The following is a 23,033-nucleotide window of genomic DNA, read 5'->3' on the forward strand; positions in this document are numbered from 1 at the left end:
ACACTTTACTGGAAATCCAGTGGTTAGTCATGCAGCCACGCTATGGATCCTGCACAGTCTCCTCTATGTTTAAATCCGAGGCTCGGAAGCCACAACCGGAGCATAAGGATTTAAAAAATATCAGTAAGGAGGAAAGTCCTAATGGATTGCGTAGTATTATGTTATTTGTTATGACTTTAGTATCTTAATAACTGTAGTCGGGGATCAGGGCTTCATTGTTCTAGACACAATGGGACTGTAAGTAAGACAATTCGTGCCCCGGTGGGCTCCAGTCTGAATAAGGACAAGTTGCAACAGGTGGAGAAAGCGGACAAAAGAGGGGGTGGAAGGAAAAGTTGACAGTAAACCCGACATGTCATGCATATTAAACAGCAGGCTTGGGATTCCTTTCCACTCTTCGTTAGGATCGGGGCGTTATCCCTGGCACCCTGGCTGCAGTCCAACCCAAATAATGACATTTTGCTTACCTAAATTCCTCTTGCGGTTTCAACTGGGAGGCCTGGGCCTTTTTAGTCCTAAACGGCAACGTAGCGCAGCTCTGCGCTGCTACAGTGCTCCCAAGCTTCCCGAGGGAACGGCTGCGGTGTAGGTGTTCGGCAATGTGTGTCTCTCAACTTCTTTTTTAATAGTGGGGAAAAAAAAGAAAGAACCTGTAGGTCATAAGTTTGATTTGCATTCAGAAAAATTTACTGCAGAGTCATCTGTGCTCTGAAATCTGCTTCCGTTTCTTAGAAGGTAGGATTTAAGTTAGGCATTCCATCCCTTGAATTTAAACAAGGAATATATACACTTGAAAATTGCCCAGAGTTGCTTATTTCTTTCTCTTGTATTTACTTCAAAAGATGGAATTTTGAAACCTGAAATGTACCATGTAAATATTGCTAAATGATTACTAAAACACCCCAAATCGTCTTTGAATGCAATTTGTTAGATAATTAAGATTGAACAATGTGCAAAAAAACCCCAAATCTCGGTCTCTCAGTAGACGTGAGCTAAGAGCTGGAGAAGCCAGTGAAGCCTTAACCCTTGCTGGCTTCCTATTGCGTTTACTCCTTCCTTGACTAAAGCTTCTTCCGAGGCTTTGCTTGAGAGTTTAAAGTTTGTCCCCACACATATCGAAGTTATGCTGCTATTTCTGTGCCTACACGTTGTGTTGCTGAGGCTGTTGTCTGCCTATGGAACGAAGAGGTTGGTTACCAGGGGAGAAACACATATATTTACATGGCTTCAACTGTATAATAACAGGAGAAAAAAGCCAGGAACTTATTTAAAGCCTCATTTAGCATGACTCGGAAAAGGCCACCTAATTACAGACAATGCTCCGAAAGGAGCCTATGTGATTTGCGTTCTTCCTTTTTTAACAGATTAAGAGCATGGTGGGTTGGGAGCCCATATCCTGCGACTTAGTGAGACTCGCTGCTACCTCCCTGCAACTTCCTGAGGGCCGGATTCGGCAGCCCTTAGTCACGCTGAGTGACGTTTCTGCTCGCAGGCTGTCTTTCGATGGGGTCCCTTACCCGCCCGGGGTTGCTTCTGTGATCAAGGGCCTCATCAGAGTAGCGAAAGTGGGAAGTCGCTCGCTTTCTTTGTTAGCTTCCACGAGGTATGAATTCTTTCCCCTTCCCAGCCCGTTTGTTTTAGTGAGATGGGAAGTTCAAAGCCAAATGGATACTATTTAGTTAATATTATTTGATTACGATGTTAGCATTATGTATAGGTCAGTTTTATTGTTTATAATAAAACCAAGGAAAATAAAGCAGTAAGGTATATTAGTGCAACATTAGCAGTGACAACAGTTAAAAGAGAGAGCAAAATTAAAGCTATGTGCAAATATGCAGCTTCCTCCTGCAACGTTAATTTTGTCACTGTACATCTTATATGTTTGTGGTATTTATTTTTATAGCATCAACAGTACTGTAGACAGCTTCAGATACTGGAAGAAAACACAAAAAGAAAATACAACATGCTGTTTGTGGAGTGTAGGAGCATTCATTTGGACTTTGGAAACTGAACTTATTTTTTTACTTAGTTTTACTATAATGTTTTGCTATAACATTTACTATGGGTATGCTATTTTCTTAAAGCTTAGGGAAATACTGATTTCAACAGCTAAGAAATAATGATATTGGCATTTTGGGAACAAAACATGACAAATTCAGAAACAAATTGTGTCACCTCTGCTGATCATATGAGATTATATTGCACCCAAAATCAGAACTGATCAAAAAGGAAAAAAAAAAGATTTTCTCGAACTTGAATATCCTGTTTCCATTTTGTACTTTGTTACTATATCAGATCAATTATAATATAATGTTTCTTCAGTTCTTTATTTCATTTTTACTTTACTTTCCAAAATCCTTCCAGAGTTTACAATTTGGGTTGAAAAAGCATATTTTTAAATTGGGCATAACCAACTTCCATATAAACGTTTGGCAGGGAAATCAGTGCATGTTCTCTTAATTCATTTTTATTGAACCAAGTCCAGATTTTTAGTCAGGAAAAAGTTAGATATTAATCATATCTGAACAGGATCATTAAATTTTCCTTTACCTACCAGAACAGCAGGGTCATTATAGAACCATGAGAAGTTAGCTCACTTATTAATCTTTACAATTACATAAAAGTGATCATTTTTCTAGTACTTAAGAGTAGCTCTTACCCATTACTTGAAGACTATGGGGGAATATTACAATATAATATAATGTATTATTATAGATGTGACCTGCGACTCATTGGTCTGCTCACTGACACACAACTCTCTGTAGAAGTTATCTGTTTGAGCTTGGATAATCTTTAATTGTTTCATATTCCTTGTGCTCATTTACGGGACACGCTGGTAAATAGTGAGCTAGTCACTGAGTTATTAATTACCTCATTATTACTTAATTATCACTATTGCATACTTCATTTTTATGGAGAATTACAGCATAAAAGAAGGCATTTTATACTGCCCACTACAGTTAAGTATGAATGACAGACATAGCTAATGTAAGATTGAGTTAGTTAAAGAAAATCAATCAGAAATCCTCACTATAGATTGCTATCTGGCTTCTTCTGCCTTTTCCAGCAAACACTTCTCATCCTTGACTTTGAAACCCAACGGTTTAAACTGGGTTCTTGTTTCAGTGGACTAATCCCCTTTCATAAATCATGTTCAAGTGCTGAAATAATTTGCACATCATTTAAAGAGTATTTGCTTTGAAACATTCACCTCAAGCCCTTTTGTATATCCTTTCTCTCTAAAGATTTGTCGTATTTGTTTTGTTCTCTGAGGTATAAAAGACCTGGGTAAACTTTATTCCTGTTGTTTCAAGATTAGTGAAATAAAATGCATATTTATTCGACTGGGACTGAAAGGAGCTTTAGTAAAGATGATCATACATATGACCCATGGGAATGTTATAATACAAAATGTCTGTCTTAAAATCTCTTTAGGTTTGTTCAAAACACTATTGAAGGACTTAAGTTAAAAAAGGGGGGGAGGGGGGCTACAAATCCATATTTCTTCTTTGTTGCCAAGAAGAGAGACACCATATTTTTTTCTTAACAAAATAAACTCCTACATGCACACTCAAGATAAATTTGATATGGGGGCAAGAAGATACTGGACAGTCATGATTAATCTAACTTTTTTTCCTACTGAACTACACATATTGTCAGAATATTTAAGAAAGCTACATTTTGAAAAAATGTGCAGATTTTTTTCCCCACAAATAATTGCTTCAGAAAAAGCAATTGCAAAGCCATCATGGGCAGCATATCAGCATTTTATGTATTACTGGAGGCAAGCAGTTCTACCAGTTTCATGTCATAAAAGGGAGGCTGGTTTCTGTGAAACTAGGAAAAGATATTTACTCTTATCCCTGGCACTTTAAGCCCCGCTATCAAACATGGTTTGCACCGCATTGGTGCAGTCTCTTAACTCATTACAAAGTAATGTTTGATGCGTATTTTGCAAATTGCCATGATTTTTATTGTTTACAGCAATAGACAAAAGACACAGAGGCAGTTGCATCTGTTTGACCCACCATCACTTGTGCCATCAACATATCTCCATTTTTGTCATTTTCTTCTTCTCTCCTGCCTAGGGAAAGAACATAGCCTCATTCTTAAACTGATAACAGCTAAATAGATATATGCATTTGCATTGCAATGAGAAATATTTTAAACCACTGTCTTTGGAGCGAGGTCAGAATTAGAACAAATGACAGTGACTTGTTGAGCTTTGCTCTTTGGAAAGGGAATAGTCAGCAGAGCTCTCTGTCGCTTCTGTGTGCCGTAATTCTGAAACCTCTCATGATAATTATTGAGATGACTACCCTGATTGCAAGTTTGTAGCCAGAAAAATGATTCTCAAACTACACTGTATTCTGAGGTTTCACTGCTATTTATAACTAATCCAGATGCAATCCTCCGGGTACTTTGGGAGGAATGTGACAGAAATAAGCAGGTTTTTAGATTATAAAAGTCTAAATAAAACCGAATTAGGGATACTGTAAATCAGACTCCAGATAGGATTACTTACTGGCCAGACTCACCTTTTTCCTGATGGAGAAATCATTTCAATGTTTATACCTTCCAGGTTGGAGGATGTATTTCATTTAAATTATGACCTCCAATCCCAAATATTTAAAGAGGAGCTTAACGGATGGAAGCACATTACTGTCTTTGGACTGGGTGCATTAGCACTTTAAAAATGAATGTGCTTCCTAGGTTCTCCTATTTGTTCCACCAGCTGCCTGCTGACGTGCCAGATAAACAGTTTGAGGACAAGTGTATTAAAGAAGTGTGTGTGGTTGGAGCACTTAAAAACTTCCACTGGTGTGAAATATTTTTGCTAAACCTACTTTCTTTAAAAGATGAACTCCATAATAACCACTATAGCTCTTTAATCCACCAGAGCGACTTCTGTAGCTATTTGAGGTTATGTTATGATAGAGGAGCCCCTTCCCTGTGTCAGTGGATGGGATATACCATTATGGGAGGGATAGAAGAGCTTCTTCATTAAGAACAGGTTCTTCTGTGGGCGTGCTGGGGACGACAGTGAGATGTTTCACGGCTGCATGGCTTGCACGAGGGACCTTCGCAGTGCCGTACGTGCATGTGCCATCCATAGCTATGGCAGTTGTAGCCCTAAAAACCAAAGGGTTGATACCACTGAAGGGTTAAGCACTGTACTCTTTCTCAATGAAGGAAAAGGTTCCAACTAGCTGGCTTTAAATCCTGACTGTTAAGAGAAGGCTGTGACATATGAGCAGTTCCCCTCACCAGGAAGGATATTTGGCTCCATTTAATTAATTCCATTGGCCATTGTCTTAAGCGTGCCCAGGATTCACCCAGGAGGGATCCACTTGCGTTACCGCTATTGAAAAGTGTAACATAGCATTATCTTCCTCAGACAGACTTTCTGTAGCATTGAGTCAATTCCCTGGTTACTGAAAACAACTACCTCATTTGATTTCTTTCATAATTAATGAAATTCGGTAATAATGCTTTTGCCCCTCTGCTCATGCTGGAAGAATGTTGCAGAACTTTGCTGTTCTCGCACTGAAAACATTCTTCTAATTTTCAGCCTAAATTGACTTGTGGTCAATTTAGATGTAACAAATGTGTTCTTGTGTCAGCATTTAGTTTGCCCTTTGTTTTCAGCAGTTCTTTTCCATCGCAGGTTTGCCTCCCCAAACAGAGCTACCAACCACAGTCCCAGTCCTTCTCCTATGTTGTGCTGCTAGGTTAAGCTAGCCAAGATTTGCGGTCTTCTCACCAAAGATCAGCTGCTGCTCTGTTTCCTGATCATCTTAATAGCCCTTTTTCGAATCTGCCCCAGTTTCGATTCATATTTCTTGCCTGTGGGCAAGCTCTTCCCAGAGCCGTGTAAAATGGATTTCATGCTTCTGCATGGGAATGGCTCTCCTGAGACATCCTAGGTATTGCATTTGCCTGTTTTGTGGCTGCTTCGCTGTGATTTAGAGGTAAAAAATAAGCAACTAGAACACCTAGATCCTTCTGTCCTTTAACCTTTTGCAACCAATGCACCGGCAATGAAAACTGAAGGGTAGGCTTGCCTGCAGCCTTTTTATAGCATAGAAAATGTGTTTCTATGCTCAATGACAGTTTGTGGAATTAATTTTTAAGGTATTCGATTTATGTGGAAAAATAACACTCATACAGAACTGAGCAGCTCTTCTCAGACAACACTTTTAAAATAGATGAGAATTAAAAGAGTTTAAAATTCTCAAGTGCAGATAAACTATGCACTTGGAAATTTCTTGGAGAGGAAAAAGGCTTATTAGACATGATGGACTTTTTGACGCCTTGTTGAGAACATAGAAATAGTTCAAAAAGCATACAGGTATGAAGCCCTGCTAGAGAAAGTATGTTTGTGTGTGTGTGTATATGTGTGTGTATGTGAAGGTTTATAGATCATATATTGATTGTATGTTTTATAATCACCTCTGCTGCAGAAGCTTATAGTCCAGTCCAGGAACTCAGAGCCTAAGGAGAAGGTAGCCAGATGTCAGCAGGTTAGAAAGGAGAGGAGCCAGGTACAGCTTTGATCATTTGTCATTTAATAGGCTTTGGAATAGACAAATCTGAATAAATCAGAGCAAGCTAAGCTTTAACTTTGTGTGCTATACGTATAACAAAAGACAGCTTTGAAGGTGCAGTGACAAATGGCTTGCATCCACATTGCTAAGTGTTAGCTCCTTCTAGGACAGATTGGCTGTGTCCAGATCATATAAAGCTTTTCCTTAGGTCTTCTCTGGTCACCCCGTATGCCTGGTGACCCTAACGTGTGTGTGTGTGTTTTCATTTCAAGGTCTCTGATGTAAGTTGTTGGTCGTATGTGTCCCACCAGCCTGGTGTTTTCAGAACATTGTGCTGAAAGTGTCTGATGTAAGATCATGATGTGGGCATGTAAGATTGTGCTTGAAGGTAAAACACCTTCTCAGATAAGAGGTTGAAGGGCAGACTGTGGTGTAGGGAGAGAAACCTGGTGCAGTCTTGCCCATAATACCTTTTGGGAGTAAATTTGCTTTCTGGAGTAAATCAGCTCCTGAGCTGCACCCGGGCTTTGTCTTGGGAAGAGCTAATTGGAAAAGCCAGAAAGTCAGCTAAAAATTTAGTGCAGATAATGATCTCAAGATTACTCTTTGGCCCTCTTCTATGTGGGCTGTAGACATAAATCAAAGTCTTTGTCTCATTGAAATGGCTTCCAAGAACTTCAGGAGCTTTGTTCCTTCAAAAATAGACTTTGTGTATAATCTTATGTGGAAATATATGTGTGTATATATATATCTTTCTTGTGTATCTAATATTAAAGATGATAATTATAGGGTGCTATAGAGCTCCTACGTTCTTTTCTTCATACGAAGGTATTTCAGTTGACATCTAGCTAAGTGAAAATCAACGCATAGCACAAAAGATTAACAGAGATATAATGAAAATATTGTAATATCTGAATATTTATACAGTAATATCTGAAGATCATTGATTTTGATGGATCCAGGGCAGTACTGACATTAAGGCACAATTACAAATAGGGCAATACTTGATTTACTGTTGAGACTTTGCTTGCGATAGAGGTTATACGTTAGACATGTCTGAATTGAAAATTAGACAGCCTCTATTAAAAAAAAAAGGCTTTTGATAGATATCAGATTTTGGGCATCTAATAGTTCAGATCTGGGGTTCAGTGATTAGAAAAGTAAATAACATTGCCAAAATGGCTTGGGGGGAGGAAGACAGAAGAAAAGGTGAGGAACAGGTTTAAGCAGAGAGCAGTCAAGATGGGTACATGGGGAAAGGGAAAGAAAATGAAGGGGTCCAGAAGCACAATTGGTTTGCTGCATCATTTGTCTGAATTTTGCTTTCCTCTGGGGTATTATGGCAGATATTGTGTGCTGCATGAGAAACAATGCCAGGCAAGACATGGCAATGGGCTCTTCTGATCTGATATGCTCTTTTTAAAAAATCATTTGGGACTGGTGAATGCAAGGATGGAGAGGAATCCGTTAGAGTCATATTTTCTGTTATTAATGGCCCACGAGTGAAAATGTTCTTTGAAAATACATTTTTTATTGTGTGGCTGTTAGTCCAGAAAACTAATTTAGAGAGCAGAATCTACCTTTTTCAAACAATTGCCTACTTGGAATTCATCTGTAGCTCTCCCTGCTCATGTTACAGGTCATTCATAATAATAAAGCTTTCTTATTCTGGGACAGAATATTCATAATGTCTTTAAAATGCTCAGCCAGATAATGGTCCCCAGAATCTGGACAGCAAGACTTCAAAAGACTGAGTCCTCTGATCTCCAGTTTCCTTATTCATTCTAACCTTGGAAGGTTCAGCTATCAAGCACAGATTAAGTTTTATTGGTTGATAGTCTAATTGCATTTGTATTATCTTTCCCCTTAATATTATTTTCTTTTCTCTGTATTGGATTTCATCCAAATATTACTACTTCCATGAAGCAGCTTGCTGAAAATGTTTTGCTTTTGCTTTGATGCTTAACTGCTTAACACGTGCGTGTTGGTATAAGGTGCTGTTTCCTGATAATACAGTTTTCTTTCTGTGAGGAAAAGTTTCCACAATCTTCCATACTTTGCTTATATTTGATAGAGCTTTTCCCTTGAGGCTTTTCAGGGACAAGATAAGGTTTGGTTAAACATCTGAACTTTTGAATGTTTATCTGAACTTGATTCAACCTCTAAATTTGTCCATCACTAGTTATTGTGCTTTTCTTTTTAGAGACTAAATTACGCTATTAAATATGTTCTAAAGTAGGTTAAGTCCCTGTACAGTTTGTCAGCTGGAACATTAATTTTAAAACTAAAACAGCCTTCTATTGTATCTTTTTAACATTTCATCTCGATTTTAACCATGGCTGGTCAAACAGAGGGTTAGTGCACCCATGCAAATTCCACATCAAAGTGTCCAGAAGTGTTGACTGGGCTGATTTTATTTCAGGAAAAGACTGCGATATGTAATACATGTAAAAAGCCTGCGCGGGAGGCTTATTGCAGCGCGGCTGTTGGGGAGGCTGGCAGAAGCACCAAACGTCGCCGGGTTCAACGCGGCCTCCGCGTGCGTGGGGGCCTCTCTGGGGCTCTTCCCCTCCGAGCGCCTCCGCGAGGGCCCGGCAGCCTTGGGCTCGCTCCCTGCTGCATAAAGACAGAAAATTGGTTCCTCTGCTGGCTTGCACCTCGGGAAAAGCCACATTCGGGAGCACAGGGGAGAGAGAGGACGAGGTAAAGTTTCTGTCTGCCGTTTCACAGTTGAACAGTAGTCTTTTATGACTTGATCTTTGCTAGGAAACCAACTTCTGATAAAGTCAATGGGAACCCCCCCCACACACCTCATTTGAGAAAAAACACAGTGAAATCAGATCTTTCGGGTATGCGGTCAAATTTACTGAATAAACTGTGACGACTTAATGTGTGGCTAATCTCACCTGTCAGTCAAGTACCTGGAAGTGGCAGCTCGCTCCTGTGCGGCCCTTGTCCGCCCGCGGAGCGCGGCGCCCTGGGGGAGGCCTCGGCCCTGACCCCTCGCGTCACACCTCTCTACGGGCCGGGCCGGGCCGCGAAACCTCCCTTTCCCCTGCTTCTGGTTTTTACGTTTATTTTAAGCGCCTTCTAAGAGACCTCTTTCCTGTGTCCTTGCAGGGCAGCTCTGACTTTACCTCCTAAGCCAAAGCAAAAAGCTGTTGAAAACTGTTGAAAACCGTTTGAAAAGTTTGAAAAGCAATTGTGTTTTAACAAACAGAAGTCATTTACCTAGAAACGTAAAATGAAGTTAATGGCAGTAAAGGTCATTCAAAGTTTTACCTTTATGGGAACATAAATATAGGAGATTCTTACCAGAACTTTCATTTAAGGTAAGAAGTGAAAAGGATTCGTTACTTCATTGAATTATTCTCTTTAAAAATGACCTCGTGGGTAATCCTTTGTTCGGTTACTTACTCCAATGATTTGCTTGAGGTAAAGATAATTCAATAAGGTAGAGTGGACATACAAACAGAGTACAGCAAATGGATTTCAGATCTTTGGCCTTTCTTTGATTGCTTTAAAGATAACAGGTGTGGCTCTCTCCTCTACGAAATATCACATTATAAACTTGCTGTATTTAAAATAGAAAAAAATATACTAGTACTTGTGGTTTGAAATAACAAGTATACATATGAATGTTGTTACTGCTTCTCATCGGAAATAAACAATTTTAACATGTTGGTTTTCCTAACCTATGCACTACCGATTAATTTTGTCCTTTATTACATGAGAAGCATTAGAAGATCACGGGTCAAAAAATAAAAGGTTGTGAATATAACAGGAGTCTGAGTGCAATCGGAAATATAATTAAATTTTAAAACAATTTGCTTTTTAAATTTAGAATTATGAAATATTATTGATAAAAGCCTCACAGAAAAGGAAATTCTCTGGTACAATATTCTTCCTGGAGAGATCCCATAAGGTCGGATCAGAATAAAAGATTCAACAAGGTATCCAAGCGCGTATCTAAATTAAAATATGTGAATCATTTGTATAACTCTTAGCAAGGGTGATATAAATACAGCAATGCCAAGTCTCCCTTGTTCTCTGCAGATAATTAGCTTGTGTTCCAAAGCATAAGGCAGAGTTATATGTAGGTTTTGAAGTTAAAAGCGCACACGTCGCCAGCAGTATTCAACCACTCAGAGGAGTTTTCTTTTGGCGTAGCAGTCTATCTGGTGCTCTTGCTCAAATATGGAACCAGATAACTCATTTGTCCTTTTGTCTGAGCAATTTCATGTAAATGAGGAGTATTCACATTATGTGCAAAAGGTTGAAAAGACTTTTTCTAAATTAACTCAGCCAGGAGGTAAGCTTAAAGACTTAAAGTTATTCACATGTATTCCACAATATATGAAAACAAACAAAAACCCAGATTCAAAAAAATCCGAACTCATTACTTGTTGTAAATTTATGGAAATAATGTTCGGTTCCTTGTTGTCTCTTCCTCAACTTTTAATTGCATGCTTGTTTTCCTTCTTTGGGAAGTCTGCTTAAGTAATAATTTTTATATTATTTATATCAACTTCAAAAGTCATTTAAGCAGATGCTACCATTTTTTCCCTTCTGAAACTTTCATATTTTATAGTAAGACTGGGATGAGACTCTAAGGCTGGCAACACTGGAAATGAATTGCACTGGGTCACCCAGGTAGTCAAGGGCAGGGCCCCTAGTCAAGTCCTCTGTGTTAGACCATCCAAGTTACTGAGTGTTTGCCTATTTTCCTGGGAATTTTAGCAACTCTGGTTACTTTTCTTTAGAGAAGGGCATCGAATGCAAAAAGCTACTCCATCATGTTCCTGACTTTGTAAATGTTTAGCTGTAGCCATTTCACTCTTTACCTGAAGAGGTCCTGGCTCACTATTGCTAAAAAAGCTTTCAAGGCACTGAGATCGCACCTTTTTTTTTTTTGCAAAGAGGCTGTGTCCAGTGTCCTAATCCCTGACACAGGCACGGAGAAACCAGTTTCTCCTTCCCGAGCACTCTGTGCTCTCTCTTCCTGAGCCTGAATAATCTGACTTTGTGTACTGAAGCAAACTTCATCCAAGTCCCACATGTTTTACATTAGAAGAACATAAACTGGTCATACTGTACGAATAAAACAACCTCATTGATTTCTGGCATTGTGGTTTTTATATTCAAGTAAATGTGTATAATAGCATTTCTAATATGGTGACGAGGACCAAAAAATTGTGGAAAGAAAGGACTGGGGATGTCCTGGGTGATCTAGTCCAGTCCCTCCAGCCACAAGGTACCATGTTATGTATCCCCTTTCATAAATTTATTAAGCATCGCCTTGAATTATTTTAGTTTTATTTGCCACCACAACTTCTTTGAAAGGGTGTTTTAGAACTTCATATTATGGCCAGTTTATACGCATTTATTCTTGTGCCAACATTGTTCTTCAGTTTAAACAGCTCTTCTCCCTCCCTGCTGTCCTGTTCTCTTCTCCTGCTCTTTTCCCACCCTCACAAATTCGTAGAGAACAATCACAGCCTTTCTCAGACATATTTTATCTCGTCAAGCACATGCCAAGCTCCCCGTGTGCTTTTCGAGAGCTAAGCAGGCCCTTCTCCTGGTAATGCCCACTGCTGTTGTCTGCACCTTCACTGGGGTGAATTCCCATGTCAGAAACGGGGCTGTAGGGGATGCCCATGGCAATCCGGACCGCGCTTCACCAGCGCCTGGCACAACCGACCTCCTACTTTCATGCCTCTCATTTGCTTTATTCATGGCCAGTTTTCATAAGTAGCTCACAGTGAACTTGTGGTCTATTAATTTACCCAGGTGTCTCACTTATTTTGTTGTTTCTAATAGCTGAGTTCCCAGTTTGCAACAGAATTTCTTCTCATTAATCCCTGTTTGAAATTGCATTTGACAGTATTATGTCTAATCCTGTTTCTCCAGCTTCCAATCTCAAAGTCGCAAAGATTTTGTCTGATATCCTGGTTCTTTTCTGAGCTGATGGTACCTCCCAGCCTTGAGTCCTCAACAAGTGGTGTTTTATTTTTTTGTATATTCCTAGAATATTTCTTAAGGAATTCCACTTGTAACGTTCCTTTAATACAGTAGTTCTCCTTTCAGCAAAGCTCATTTTAATACCTTGTTTAGTCACTTCATGTTTATTGTTTTAGTTCTCTCCATCTTGTCTGGTTTAACTAATAATTTCCCATTTGGCATCATATCAAATGCATAACTGAAGTCCAGATAGATTTGGTCTATTGCATTTCCCTTTTCTAAATAAAACCAGTTATCTTGTTAAAGAAAGATATCAGGTTAGTCTGGTATGATCTTCCTTTATAAGCCCAATAAATGTTCAGATATATTGCTTTCTTTTCCTAAATATTTATGCTACAAACAACATTAACAAAATCTGTGTGGGGAGTGCCCTTTTGTTTCACAGTGTAAGCACACAATGATATTTAATACACACTATTCATTTATTTCCTTTTATTATTAGTGAGAGACAAAATTAAAAAAAACTTTACATGCACCAGAGCATGATGCAAAAATATGAATTATACAGTCATTTTATTGAATCTTTACTGCTAATGCACACAAATTTCACAAAATATAATGACAATACTGAGCACTTAAGTTGTTAGGCTGTCATATTACAGCAAAATTATTTGTACTATATAATCACTGTTTTCTTTTTCCTATTGTTTATTTCTGAGCTTGCTTCATAAACATTTGCAAATGCAGATATACGTGCTGTGGAATTTTCTGTGTTTAAGGCTGTAAACTTGAATAACACCAGGTATTTTGGTGCCCATTAAAACAAAATCTTACTAGCATCTTCTGGCCACTGATATCCAGTTGTTCATCCGATGCTGCAGTTTTCAGATCCATGCAGCATATTCACAAAACCTGTCATCTTAATGCTTATCATAAACACAGGGATTAGGGGTCAGAATGCCTGATTTCTGCATTTTTCCCCAGTGATAATTTCTGTAATGCCTCTGAGCAAGCCACTTGTCTGCTTCTCATTTAACTCTTCTGCAAAAAGGAAATAGTAATTAGTGTGTGTATAACTAGCGAGACCTGCCCAGGAACTTCACCAAGGGATAAAACAGGATGACTGACAAAAGTCTTTAGCTCAGTGAAGTAGGTAAAGTGAATTCTTTATCCTTAGTGAACAGACTTTATTGACTCCATCTCAGAACATCACAAAGGAGAAAGGAAGGAGGCTGGGACTTGGTTTTGTCACCCTCAGAACGCTGGTGTTGGCTGAAAAACTGGCCATTTGTACAAAGGATAATGCATGCTGCTCTTTCCTTAGAAGACTAGCAGCATCTGCTGCAGGCCCAGAAAACCTGAAAAAACGCTGAATTCCAAGTTCTGATGAAATGCAATAAAGCTTAATGACACGAGGCATTCATTATATATTCTTGAAGTAGAGTCTCTCCTGGAGTGTAGGCTCAGCCATACGCCTCTGCATGTAACAGATATAGTTCTTCAGGAGGATGAGATACTCTGTATAATTAAGCATTCCAGTTCCTTGAAATTAATTTTTTTGCACATATGTGATAGTACTGCTATGAGGCTGGCACTTTCATTATCCAAAGTCACAGAGACCTACTTCTGCCTTCCAATTCACCTGCTCAGCTTCAGTTCAGGTCTGCAAGATGCTGCCGAGGACTCTGGACATGAGTCTGTAAAGCACTTCAGAAAATGACTAGTTTAATACATGAGAGATCACAGTTAAGCCCATGGATCTGTTCATATGTGTCTGAAGATGGTTGTATCCAGGATTTAGATCAGTGTGTTCAGTGTTTTGAATGGGGAAGCTTGTCAGTTTTACTCTTCCTTGGGAAGAAATTTGTTAAATGCTAACTTACTATTAAATCATAAGGTGACATCCTTATATTACAAGTCTTCTCCAGTTTTAAGAAGTTCATGAAATTTTGAAGAACTCAAGAGTTTTAAAACAAAATTGCACAGTTCAGACGGCTGTTGTGGTTTTACCCACCAAACAATACTAGTGGAAGAAAAGATACTAATGTAAATCTATTCAAATTTCTTAATGCCCTATCCACTCCTGCTGCTGGTTTTCATTCTGTATGAGCCATTCCTATTCAAATGAATTACAGACTATAATTTGGGGTATTATAATAAACAGATAGGCACCATAATAATGTATTTCAGTTAGGAAGAGGCACTTGAAAGAAATTGGTTTTGCTATACACATGATGGGAGACAATCAATAGTGCTTTAGTCTGACAAGCACTGTCAATATCCATTGTCACAGTTCAGAAAGTCATTAATAGATAGTTCTTCAAAAACCGATGCTTTCAACACATGTTAAAAGTGTTCAGATATACTGTACCTGGCAGGAATTAATCATAGGTAAACCCTCGAGATTTTGGATACATGTTTTGTAAATTAACAGTGAAATAAAAGTCCTTGGAAGGAATGTGAGATCATGTTGTATGGAGTTAGAAAACCCTGCCAATAAAATATAGGGCTGTTTAGAACATACTAGACATTTTACTTTCTGAATCGTGCAAGCCCTCCCAGAAGATCACACCCAGGAAATATATTGTCTAGGTATATGATTTGTGTTTAATTTTCTCTGCTGAACTCACATGCAGTAGTCACATAAAGAATTATGATTCTTGCCCTGAAGAGGCCAGAGCGCTGTCTGGTTCCTTAACTGTGCCCGTGCCAAGATTCTGGAGAAAGGCTTTGACAGCTTCACCACGCAACTGTGTTAGTCTCTGTTTAGGCCTGATTGCACTATAGTTATTCTCATTACCTCGCATATACAATTTAGTGCGTTAAAATATAGCATGCAGTTCTTCATCTGCAGATCTCAAAACTTCTGTTGATTCTTATGGGGCTTTTGCTGTTGAACTGTGTGATTCAAAGATAGTCCATTGCTTTTTTTCCCTCCCTCTGTCTTCTAGTCCTGTCAAAGCTCTTGTATAGACTTTTTTTCATCATTTTGCATAACAATCCTGTAATTTATATATTATTAGAAATATTAAGATTAGAGTTTAGGAGATGAATTAGTATCCAGAATATTTACCTAGGGCAAAAATACAGGTCAGTTTTTTGATGCAAGTTTTTTGTCTAAAGGATTTAGCTTACAGTTATTCTCCCTAATTCAGGTAATGTTCTTAAAATGTTATTAAACATTGAGGGCTATAAAAGTGTTGTTTCTTTTATTCCTAACACAATGTTCTGTTCCTACTGTTTTATGCTATTTTCTTTTTGTACCCATTCTGTATGACACTTCCCTGATGTGATAAGCTACTGTGACTCTAATATAGTTTAATTCTACAGCAGATAGCAAGTTGCCTGAGGAGAAGATCTTGCTTTTTTTTCTTATTATTTGTCTGTTAATACCTTTTCTACCTGTGGAATAAATAAATATTTAATATGGGACCAAATTCTGCTATAGTCACCAGAAATGTATTTTAGAGCTGAGGGGGCCAAATTTGAAATTCAGCCTGTGTTCAGGTAATGTTTTCACTGCTGGGTTGAAGTGTCCTGCACCCATTTCCAGCAGGAAGAAGTTTATCGTAAAATTGTACTTTCTGTTGGGGACACCTTTGCGAGTATTGTAAAAGCCCCTGGCCCAACAAGGACATGCATGTGTTTCCTTTTTCTGTCTCAGAAGTTATTAGTGAGAAATAACAAATTATTAACTGAAGAGTCTGTGCAGAGAGGAATTATGCTTCTGTTTATGTGTTGGTTTTGAAGCATTTATGTGGATCTGTCAGTGCAATTAGATTCAGAATTTGTCTGAGGATCTGAATTTATTCAGTACAATGAATCAAATGGCATACCTAGGTACTATATGCTGGAGAATTTGAGAGCAAGCAATAGATTTCCTTTGCTATTCTTTGTATTTAGATCCTTAAGTATCCTATTCTACTTCCGTGTGGAAGTGCTTTCTACTTTTGCATGATGTTTGAAGTTTGCCAGCTCTCATTAATGAAAGATTCTTCTGGCCAAATCCAGAACCTGAAATTTAAAAAGGAAAGTACTACAAAAAAAAGTTTATCTTTTTTTTTTTTCTGGTTTATAACTACATTTTTTCTCTTGGAAGTAACATTTGGTCCTCCTTGTATTTCCAAATATAAAAGCAAAGTCATTTTAACGTGGGGATATCGCGAGAATGGTTTGGCAAGAGAAGGGATATTTCTATACAAGATTCCGGCAAGAATATTTCTGGCTAAGCTTGGTTTTGGAACATACTATCTAAACCCTTGAATTTCTGGGAGGCTTGGTGTTTCCCTCTGGTGACTCACATATGCTTAATAGAATAAAATAAGAAATTCATCAAAATAGGCTTTGCTGCTGTTTTTAACTCAGCACTATACAATCCAATGTAGAATATACAAAAGTATCCCTGACAATAATTATTCCTACCTCTAGATGTAGTTTTAACACCATAATTGCTGTTTCAGGTATAAAGCTTCCAGCTGGGTTAATGCATCTTTCCTAGGAGAGGGATCTTTACCCTGCTATCAAATCGTAGATCCCCCATCCTACCATTCTCAGTAGGACCATGTTCAGTTCAGTTAAAATATCTTAACAAATCTGGTGGATACTTAGAGCTAAGAATGTAGTTCAGTGGGCATAAAACATTTCCAAATCCTGCAGAATGGGAAATGCGGCGAGCATCCTAAGTGACTTCGACGTTTTCACTCCTGCAACATTGGTACAGGGGAAACTTCACAGAAAGTAAGGAAAAAGCAAACCTAAATATGAATTGCTACAGACAGAATGACCCTAAGCAATAAGAGAATCGCAAAACTAAATACAGTTCACTTCACTGTTTTAAAGTACCATTAAGATGCAGAATTAGAAACATCCATTTGTTGTTCTTTTTATAGCACAGCCAAGTGACTTGGAATTTTTGCTTGTCCCTGCCAAGGATTGCTCAATTTTGAACAAAAAGTTCTAAACTATAATGTTAAAAAAGCACCAATCATCAATTGAATGCTAATCTTTATATTCTATGATACATCACTCCAAGAATGCTACCATTAAAAAATGTGAATTCTATTTTTCATAAATGATGGATTATTGTACCAAGCTGTGTATTTTCCAGTAAAGTGTCCTTTTATTTGTCCTGTGTGATTACTAGTTTGTGGAAGTATGTGTGGGGTCATTTTAGTGCTGTGGGAAAATGGAGCACTCTTCTGTTAAAATCAGTAGTGAAATCAGAAGCAAACTATGCTCTGATCATCACAGGCATGTGTTTAAATATTGCTTTCCTTAATTGGCTATGTTCTATTTACTTAAAATGAACAATTTGGCAAGTTTTTCTCCCTTGACAACAGCAAAGCGTAAACCATTTTATAAGTTTGGCTGTTAAAATCAGATTTGTAATGTAAACCACAATATTCCAGGGTTGTTACTGTTGCTTAACTAGTTATTTTTGCTTGCCATTGTTTTATAATTGTGCACCTTTAAACATTCTGGTTCTGTTTATAACTCGTGCAAAACTTCTTGCTACAAAATTGCCTAATGATTTAGGTCATGCTTTTGTTTCTCTTCTGTTGGATCGTGTGTACGAAGACTACTGCAGTGTAGGGGAGATTCGGTCTGGACAGGGAAGATTAGGGAGCATTTCTGTAACCACGGCTAGGTTATCCAGGGCTCCTATATAGCAATTCTGTCGAAGGGACACTGGACCAACTCCTGCTAGGTCAGCTTGTGGTGAATGCTCCGTTTTTGTGGATTTTTCTTTTTTCTTGCAAGAGAAGATGGAAAACTTTTCTTTCATCAGTGCATTAGGGATGAGTGGAAGGCAGTAAAGAGGAACCTTACGCAGCAAGCAGAAGTCAGCCTTCCCTTAGCTTGAGATCCTTGCCAGTGGTAGGCTGCACTGCTATCAGCCTACTGCCTACGCAGCCTTTGGGGGTCGGGAGGGGGAAGAGAGCCAGGACACGGGGCAGCTTGACAAGGGTGCTGCGGGTTGGGAGATTTGTCAGAAATGTTTTAATGTCTTGTTTTGGAAGCCCTTCTGAGAAGGTCCTCCCATGGCATCTCTGCTGGCTTCTGGAGGACCTAGTCTTGAATGCTGAGCTAGGACCTCCTTTGATGTCCCGTGCTTTCTCCTTTCCACTAGCGCTGCCTGTTTTGAAAGCTGTGATGGTTCCCTGTAAGCACCTCAGCAAAGAAGTTAAATTTATGCCTTCGAAACTTCCTCCAGGGGATTTTCTGCAGCTGGCTTCTATGTTTTTTTGACACACAGAGAAGGAATAAATTGAGCTCAGAATGTTTCTCAGCTTGGTAAATGCCTAAATATAATAAAATATAATAAAATATAATCATTAGAACTGGAATACTTTTCTTTCCATAAATTAATGCATCTTGCACATATTTTATGGCATATAGCCATGTTTTCTAAAACTGCATTAAATATATACATATAATGCTTAATCCATCTTGGCAAGAGAATTCAGTCCTTCACTAGTGGTGTAACCATCCTTCTCACAGCAAGTAGTATTTAGCTAACAATGCACAGCACCCTTTGACTCAGGACTTTTAGCTGAAAAATCGTCCATGTGAAACTTGTGGGATTCGTGAACACTTCATGAGTAAACTGGTAGCCATCCAAATACTTATGAGCAATAAATAATACAACTGTGCATAACCAGCAGAGTGAACTCATCATGTTTATTCACAAAAATATTAATCAAACACTTTGTACTATCCAACTAGATATACTGCTGACCTACCGCGTAAATTTACTAAGGTGGATATGGCCAGTATTCCTAAGGATATTTGAGCAAAGTACTATTAGTTTAAAAACATATAGTCACTGAAGCCTTCTCTTTTGTTTTCCTTTAGTTTTCAGACTGAACTACAGTGCCTCTGACACAAATGACAGAAATCGAGTTAAAAGCAGATTAAAGAAGTTTATCTCCCGAAGACCTTCCTTGAAAACATTGCAAGAAAAGGGACTTATTAAAGGTGTGTTCTGTCTTATATACTTTTTTGAGTAAAAACTAAAAATTCATGAATGAATTTTTCTTTTTCTTTCCCAGTTAAATGAATATGTGCTTTGGATAAATAGTCCTTGTTAAATATGTTTTTCTTGCTGTATCTCAGAAAATGTACATTACTGAATTGTACTGACAAAATCAACATATGCTTATGTATTATTTGACTACATATTCAATTTTTCTGCTTTGGTGTGCATGTGGTGGAAGCCCCTCCATTTAATACAGTCACTCACTAAGAACATTGCAAATCAACATGCTGCACAACTCCATTTTCTTTTAAGAAAAGAACGTTGATATATTTTTATATTCTGGAATAAGAAATAAGAATGTCGGATGCTATGCTGACTAATTTATTTTGTAGGGTAGGCGGGAATCCTTTCTGCTGTCTTCTCTCATTATTTTTCTAACTCACCAACAAAATACGTTTTTCCAATTTTAACAACTTAAAATACTTGCCAGTGAATAATAACTGTTTTGAATCCATGATTTTTTTTTGTACTCCAATTTCTTGCTAAGTTGGTCAGACACCACTTTCACATTTCCTTAAAAAATTGAATCTTGGATAAAAAGACTTTGCTAGTTTATCCAAGCAATAAGTATTTTCCTAAGAAGCTGGTAGTTGACTTGAAGGCAGTAGCATTCTGACCACTAATAATCAAGTAAAGCCACGTTTTCAAATATTGTCTGGAATAACGCTTTAAAAATTTACGCACTCCCAAATTATTATGTGTGAAACCCACAACTGCACATGCAAATTGACTGGAAAGAGGCATTTTGCCAGCAGCCCCTGTCAGTCTCTGGAGTGTGAGTTTTCCAGCGGTGTGTCAAAAATGGCAAGGGGTGTTGCTAGTGCGTGGTGAACTCCTCTGTCCCGAGCCAGCACCGTGACCCCAGCCAGGGCGGCTTAAAGCAGCCACGAGAGTTAAACCCCAGCTGGGCCCAGATCTAAAGAGAAGGAAGAGAGATTATGAATTAACTTCGTACATTTTGGATGCGTACAGAGATGTTCAGTGCAATGTTACTTACTATAAGGAAGTCTTCAAAAGTGCCTAAAGAATATGAAGGCGTTACGTGGCTTAATGACTGACTGACGCTGCTAAGCTCCATAGACACTTAAAAAAAATGCCATATATACATAGGTGTGAGTGTGTGTGTGTACACACTCACACATCACACACACACCTAACTTTCAGGATCTGTCCCTAAACAATTATAGTATCTGATTTTAACACGCTGGAGGGTTTTTTTGCCTCTTTGAAGTACACTTTGAGTTGAGGGTGGGATTCGAATGTCTTGTTAGTTTGTTTCAGTTATTACAGTAATAGATCAGTTATTTACAGTCTTTTAATTTCTGGATTTAGGGTTTTTTTTAGTTTAATAAAGTGTGGCTGATGAATCTCCTGCAGTGTTACATAGGGATCAGATGTGATCCCTGCTAACAAATCCAGGCTCATTAGCATAACTCAAATCCACCTTCTAATATATCTCTCTAGCAAAGCCAAATGCATTTGGTTTTGGCTACCATCGCATTAAGCTCTTGATTCAAAAACACAGCTTGGTTCAACCTGGGATATTCTTCTGTGGACTCCTAATTCTGTGCATTATGTTATGGCGTAGGAACTCAGAATCAGCACCCTGCACAGTTTTAATACCAAAGTAATGTTACTTTGAAGAAAACGTGTTAGTTATCTACCATGAAGTTTCATTAGGATTAGGTTTTGGCCATGCAAATGAGGCAGGATTCGTTAGCGGGGCTTAATTCCAATCTACGGTAAGTCAACGTGAAATGCTCATTTGATAAGGTTCCTTCATTGTCTTCAGTAGAGTTTATCCCTTAATCTGTTAAAATGTTATGAAAATGCAGTTGCAGTGCTTATACACAGACCACTTTTAAATGTTAATTTTTAGGCTCACATTAGAATATTTTTTTAAATCACAAAATGCAACCATCCAGATTAAAAATTAAAAGCTTGCCAAATTTCATATTATAAAATGCATCTATTTATTTTTCTAAAGGTAAATTAAATGGTTGCAGAAACCTCTCAAAACTATTTATTTGCTCATTTCTTAGGGGAAAAAAATGTTAACCAATTTTTACAAGAAAAAATTCCTCTAGCTCTGAGAACACACATACTAACTTTTATTCCATAGGGAAAGACTTCTGTCAGAATTGTAAATCCCCTAAAATAGGGGCTTGTAAGAGAAGTGTGTCTAAAGCCTTGCAGGACATCTTGGTACCAAATTTTTGACAAAGAGCTGTTCTATGTGCTAGTGAAGAATTGATATAAATATCTATGAAGCGTGTGGTGTTAATTACTCCAATGCAGTGGCACTGTAGATGCTGTGAAAACCTTCACTTTTCATCAAGTGCTATTCATATTTGCCAGGGGCACTATAAAGCTCTCAAATCTATATTGATTTTTTACATTGTATGTCACATTGGAACCAAAACTCCAATAAATTTAACACGTAAATTATAGTCATGAGTAAATACATTTTAAGGTGGTAAGTTCACTTAAACACAGTTCTGTGCTCTGTTAGTCACTGATGTGTACACACTTGGCCAGAAGACTCGACACATTTCTCCGCGTTAACCAAATTTGGGAATACAGCCTTCAAAATTAAATAGCAGTTTGATCTCCTGGGGTACTTTGTTCTGCCAACACTATTATCAGAAAATCTAGAAATTATGTGATTGTCATTTAACTCTTAACAAAACTTTGTTTATGTAATATGTATCAAATATCTATGGAAGAAATAACAGAAGTAGTTAAAAAATGGGAAGAGTAAGAAGCAGGAGGATAGTAATCAGACAAGGGAATGTCACAGACCGATATGTAAAGGTTATTTATACGTGATCTGAAAATGAAGACGCACCAAACCTTTACATGACAAAAAAAGTGATTTTTGCCTTCGCTGTCCCATTTGCTTTTTAGTTTTCTGCCTATGAGAAGGCAGAGCCTGAGGAGCACATTGGCTCCATTCATTACAGTAGGCTGGGGGTATGTGGCTATTTATGCTTCAGTGAGAACTCTAATGAAGATTGTCAGTTCTCATATTTCCATCTCACTTATGTGTATACAAAATATCTTTGGTATAGAGCATTTCGAATAGCTTTGGAGATGACGGGTAATACAGTAAGTACTTTGTATAATAGGACTGTGGCTTATGTTTGCATACACACACACATGCACGCAAGCATAAAAACAATGAATAAGAGCCATGTTCCGTGTCTGCCAGTTTAACAGTGTTGTTTCAAGAATAATTGTGTTCAAATTTATATGCTAGGGCAGGGGTCTTCTGTTCTTTGGGATTGAAATATTCTCAGAATTTACAGAATCTGCACTAATACGCTAGAAAAATAATATATAAATCTTGTCTTTTAAAACTGCTTTATAGTCTATAAATGAACTTTGATCTTTTTGTTTGAGCTTTGTCATGATTTAATATTGCCCAAAATGAATTGTCAACCTTCAACTTGATATTGGCCTGCTAACTTTCTGATTTCAGTGCT

The 23,033-nt window shown here is 38.0% G+C and overlaps 1 protein-coding gene across 2 annotated transcripts in view; it reads left to right on the forward strand.

Moving 5' to 3' along the window:
* Positions 1-23,033, forward strand: part of ARHGAP15 (Rho GTPase activating protein 15) — a 343,348-nt gene that overhangs the window by 184,085 nt on the left and 136,230 nt on the right. For both annotated transcript variants that reach the window (XM_067298597.1, XM_013959737.2), the window contains exon 9: positions 19,365-19,487. In XM_067298597.1, the coding sequence (XP_067154698.1) occupies positions 19,365-19,487 (123 nt within the window). The remainder of the gene's footprint in view (positions 1-19,364; positions 19,488-23,033) is intronic.

This window comes from Apteryx mantelli, chromosome 6 (genome assembly GCF_036417845.1).
Source record: "Apteryx mantelli isolate bAptMan1 chromosome 6, bAptMan1.hap1, whole genome shotgun sequence".
In the NCBI taxonomy this organism is placed as follows: Eukaryota; Metazoa; Chordata; class Aves; order Apterygiformes; family Apterygidae; genus Apteryx; species Apteryx mantelli.